General features: G+C 46.3%; 1 protein-coding gene across 1 annotated transcript; it reads left to right on the forward strand.

Annotated features, from left to right (window-relative positions):
* The first annotated feature begins 1,683 nt into the window (after positions 1–1,683).
* Positions 1,684–3,667, forward strand: LOC119299970. The gene is made up of 2 exons (XM_037577073.1): positions 1,684–2,886; positions 3,389–3,667. The coding sequence occupies exons 1-2, from the start codon at positions 1,684–1,686 to the stop codon at positions 3,665–3,667; spliced, it is 1,482 nt and encodes a 493-aa protein (XP_037432970.1).
* The last annotated feature ends 969 nt before the right edge of the window (positions 3,668–4,636 follow it).

Genomic DNA, 4,636 nt, shown 5'->3' on the forward strand with positions numbered 1-4,636 from the left:
GGAGGTGTCCAACTAACCAAGGTTATGTTGATGGCTTAAAGAAAGATTGGTTGTTATTAGATAGTCCCACCTCGCTTTGTTAGGCAAAATCTCACCAATTTAAATACATATATGAGTTGATACCAATAAGCCACCAGCGAATTAATAAGGAGTGCATGCGTCTCCTTCATGGGAAGAAAATTATGGAATTAACTCCAGAGAGACTCTATTAAACTGGCTCATCCTAAGTAATCGGAGAAGAAGAAGGGACAGGACGCGTCCATGGAAAGGAGCAATGAGGAGTACAGGGACTAGCCGCGTCCATGGAAAGGAGCAATGAGGAGTACAGGGACTAGCCGCGTCCATGGAAAGGAGCAATGAGGAGTACAGGGACGGGCCGCGTCCATGGGAAGGAGCAAGGAGGAGTGCAGGCCGACGGAGCACTCTAGAGAGGTGGTGTGACGGCTGCAGCCCGCCGGAGCTGTAGAGGCGGCTGGAGACCACCATGGGTGCGGGATGGTGTGAGACGGGAGGTAAAATGAGGAAGGGCTTCGAAGATAAGTGGTGATGGTAGAAGAGCATCGACGGCTCTACCTGTTCAATCTCATGCGTATGTAGTAGCCGGGTGGGCTTTGTCGTCCAAACGGGCCTTTGGCCTAGATTGATGCGCTTTTTTCCTTTGCTCACCGAAATGAAATAGCAAAAGAAAGAGGTAAAATCGGCATAAGCTTTTGAGCCACAATATTAGTTAGGTAAAAATGAATGTACATGCAAAGGCGTGCAGTGCTATGATACTTTTGTTGTTTGTTTTTATATATGTTGATCAAGTCTACTTCGCGTATTAATATTTGTTTAGGTAACTCTAGCATATAGATCACAATGATTATAGTGTATGTATAAACTTAGATTTTGTCTGGTCTGTTGTACACTTTATTGTTAATTTAATCCCATTTAATTTCTAACCATGGCAACAATACTCAGTTATTTACTTCAAATGGTTATAAACCTAAGAAGCAGAAATTGATAGGATGCATGTTCTGAACTTTTGCACTAAGATTCAGACAATGCCACGGTTGAGATTGCTAAGCGTCATATTGTGTATGGTGTTTCTAGAAATATCTAAGGGGCTATGAAAAATTAAGGTTGTCAAGAATGAGAATACATACTCCTCGCCAAAATAGCGCCCCGAAGTACCTTTGATCCATAGTGTTTTTTTTTTCATCAGAGACTTTTGTCCGGTGTTGGCCATGACTAAAGTTGATTTATGTTGCTTGGGTGACAAGAGAGTTTCAGGACGCTCAAGGTGCCTAGGTTTAATTGAGAAATGAGAAAGTTGTAATCAGTTGATTTTTTTTCTCCATAGCAATGCATGGGCATTCAGTTATGCATCTCTTTACGTAGACAAATGCATGTATTATACATGCATGATACTTTAACAAATGAATAATTTAGTTTTTGGTTAAGGTGAATCTTGGTAGCATCATATATGTGAGTGTGCTCCCATGACAACGTACGGACATTCTAAACATGGAAGATTTTTTTCTTCCGTTGCAACGAACGGGCATTTTTGCTAGTTATTATAGTTTGTATAAATCTTGATTAGTTTGTTTCGTCCCGCCGCCGTTTCCTTCCAGGAAACAGATAAATCCGCCGCCGCCGTTCGAGCTAGCCATGGCTTCCCAGTTAGGCCCACCGTCGCCGTCGATGGCGCTGGCGAAGCTTGATCCAGCGGCCATCGCCACCGCAATCACTGCTATCGGCGACGACCTCCTCCGCGAGATCTTCCTCCGCCTCCCCTCCCTCCCGAGCCTCGTCCGCGCCGCCCTCGCCTGCCGCACCTTCCTCCGCGCCGTCCGAACCTCCCCCGACTTCCGCCGCCGCTTCCTGGCTGTCCACCCGCCCCAGATCCTTGGATTCTTCGACCACCCTCTCCGACGAAGGGGCATCCCTGCCTTCGTCCCCTTCCGAAGCTCCTCTGACCCGGACCTCGCCGCCGCCGTCAGCGGCGCCGATTTCCTCCTCACCCGCCTACCGGAAGACAGCGGCGACCCCGGGTGGGAGATGAATTCAACCTGCTGCAGCTACCTCGTCCTCCACAACAAGAAAACCAAGCAGCTGGCCGCCTACAACCCCCTCACGCGGGCGCTGGATATCTTCCCCTGCCCGGCCCAGGAGGCCAACTGCCATCCCCGGTACCTTGCGTGCCACATCACCGTCTCCGAGGAGGACCCGAGGTCGTTCCGTCTGGTTTGCGTGCGTTGCCGCAGGCGCCGTCGCCGGACGCTTGCTCGATTCTCCGTCTTCTCATCGGACAGCAGGGAGTGGCAGAGTTTCCCTTGGGTGGACACGTCCACGCCGCGGCTCTCTTCTTCTTCTTCTTCTTCCTCGTCTTCCACTAATGACACGCTGACGAATGGATGCGTCTACTGGAAACATAAGAATCAAGCGTATGTGGTCGTGCTCAACACCGCGACGTTGCAAATGTCTCGGATGGATTTGCCGCCAAACATGGAAGATGACTGCACAGATTTTCGGCTTGGTCAGACCAAGGATGGGCATCTCTGTATGGCATACATAGATCACCCTGATGCAAACATGGAAGTGCTTTCTGTTTGTTGTTGGAGCGCCGATAGTGATGGTGTTAGCAGGTTGATGACGCACAAGGTTTTCCCAAAGAGTACATTTATTGATGCCGCTATGTGTTCGACAGGGGATGCTGTCATGATGGAGGTTTCGGCGGTCATCGATGGATTTGTGTTCCTGTCTATTAATTATGCTAGGTGGAACGACTGCCTCGTATCCTTCTGCCTGGAAACAGAGAATGTAAACAAGCTCATCGGTCATACGTACTACTGCCATATGCATCCTTACATCATGGCATGGCCTCCTTCTTTGGTAGGCAACAAGGTGATCCCTTGCTTCAAGATGCTGGTAAGATTTCTTCAGACCTTTGGTCCCTGTATTGTGTATTGTGTGCAGTTAGGTTACTTGAGAGCAATTGATTATTGTGTACCAGTGAAAATCTGTCGTCAGTCTCGTATTTTGCAGGTCTCTGGTCAACCACTTTTTAGTATAAGTCTAGTTACTAATACATGTGTTCAATTGCAGATTATATGCAATATTTTTGTTTCTTTCTTTGTGCATATTATATGAATCTGCATTGACAGTATCTTGGGCTAGAAATTTCTCTCCACTAAAATGTTGTCTACACAATGTTTTGTAATCCGACCACTATAGAGACGTTGGTGTATTTCACTTCCGTTGCTTCGGTCGTTGCTAAATAAATCTGCCATGTACCATTTTTTTATTTTTCTTGTACAACATTGGAGCCAATAACCTTGCACTGTTTGTCTGTGCCAACACTTGCATCCTTACTTAGTACTTACACTTAAATCGTTCTATGTCTCAGGAGGATTTAGAAATCAAAGTTACTGGAGATAATGTGGCGGATGATGGTCCTGTGGGCACAGAAGGGACTCCCTCTGTTCTTGCGATGACGTTGCAATCATATAAAGAAGCTTTGATTAATGGCGATGGGGCAAAAGTTTCAGAGATAGAGGCATTTCTACTTTCCATCGAGGATGAGAAGAAGTCTCTGGTTGCAGAATTGACTACTGCGAGAGATTGTATCTCGAGGATAAGTGCCGGCACCGATGGGTACAGGGGAGGGGCAGAAAGAGAGGGGTGACGACATGGTGACCCACTTCGTTACCAGTTGAACCAGCCGTGTATTTCTTGTGATGAGATGAACTTTTGTTTATATGTGTCGGTACTTTGGTTTTTGTGGAGACAAACATCATGTGTAGTTTTGATATACTTGTAGGGTAGCAAGGAAACACTCGAGACATAAGCTACGGCTAATGAGTGTAACCATCAGTATGGCTATTTGGCAAGAGACCAAGCCATGTGCTTTTTCTTCCTGGAGGTTGCTATATATCTCAGGCACACTTTGCTTCTTGACTTGAGTACTATTCAACCATCACGCGTCCAGTCAGTTTGTGTTTTGTTGGATCCAGCCTCTTTATCATTTGTCGCGGTTGGTTTTATGAGCCTCTTAACCCCCGTTTGTTTGCCCACTATGCTACTCTGTTTCCTTCTGCTTGATGTTTGCATTTGAAATGGGTCCAGATGGCTCAGGAGGTTTCAGATTGTTCTTTTTAAGTTTTCATACGTTTGTTGCCTCGTCTTTGTTTCCATATTGTAAGAAGATCTACTTAATAATTATGAAACACTAAACATACAAGCAAAATTAAGGTCCCAGGCTGGTTACTCATTTCCTTGTTAGTCTTTGGGCAGTAGTGATGTACTCCCTCTGTAATTCTTTACATAGAGAGTAGTTGAGATCACAGCCTTCTATTTCTTCAGGCTATGAACCGTGCGTATTCATATTTTATAAAAGGAGCAAGATTGTTCATCTATGATGGCATGTTTGTGCATCCCTCGATTATGAAGCTCATCTCATCAATCCACCTACCTACAATCCTAGAGTCTCGCTGCTAACGTTTCACAAAAAGCTTCATCTCTCGACCGCAGACGACCAGCAGCAACCCAAGTTGTAGCTTCCCGAACAATGGCAAAGAGCACCTTTTGCGCCTCAGCGGCCACCCCTTGTCCATTACCACCCATGTTGATCACGGGCACTCACCACCACCTCACT

This window comes from Triticum dicoccoides, chromosome 5A, assembly GCF_002162155.2.
Source record: "Triticum dicoccoides isolate Atlit2015 ecotype Zavitan chromosome 5A, WEW_v2.0, whole genome shotgun sequence".
Lineage (NCBI taxonomy): Eukaryota > Viridiplantae > Streptophyta > Magnoliopsida > Poales > Poaceae > Triticum > Triticum dicoccoides.

Bases quoted from the DNA above. Each gene is read 5' to 3' on its own strand.
- LOC119299970 (XM_037577073.1), top strand. From the start codon at position 1,684: ATGGCGCTGGCGAAGCTTGATCCAGCGGCCATCGCCACCGCAATCACT. The intron at 2,887-3,388 runs GTGATCCCTTGC...TCTATGTCTCAG, and splicing joins CTTCTTTGGTAGGCAACAAG to GAGGATTTAGAAATCAAAGT.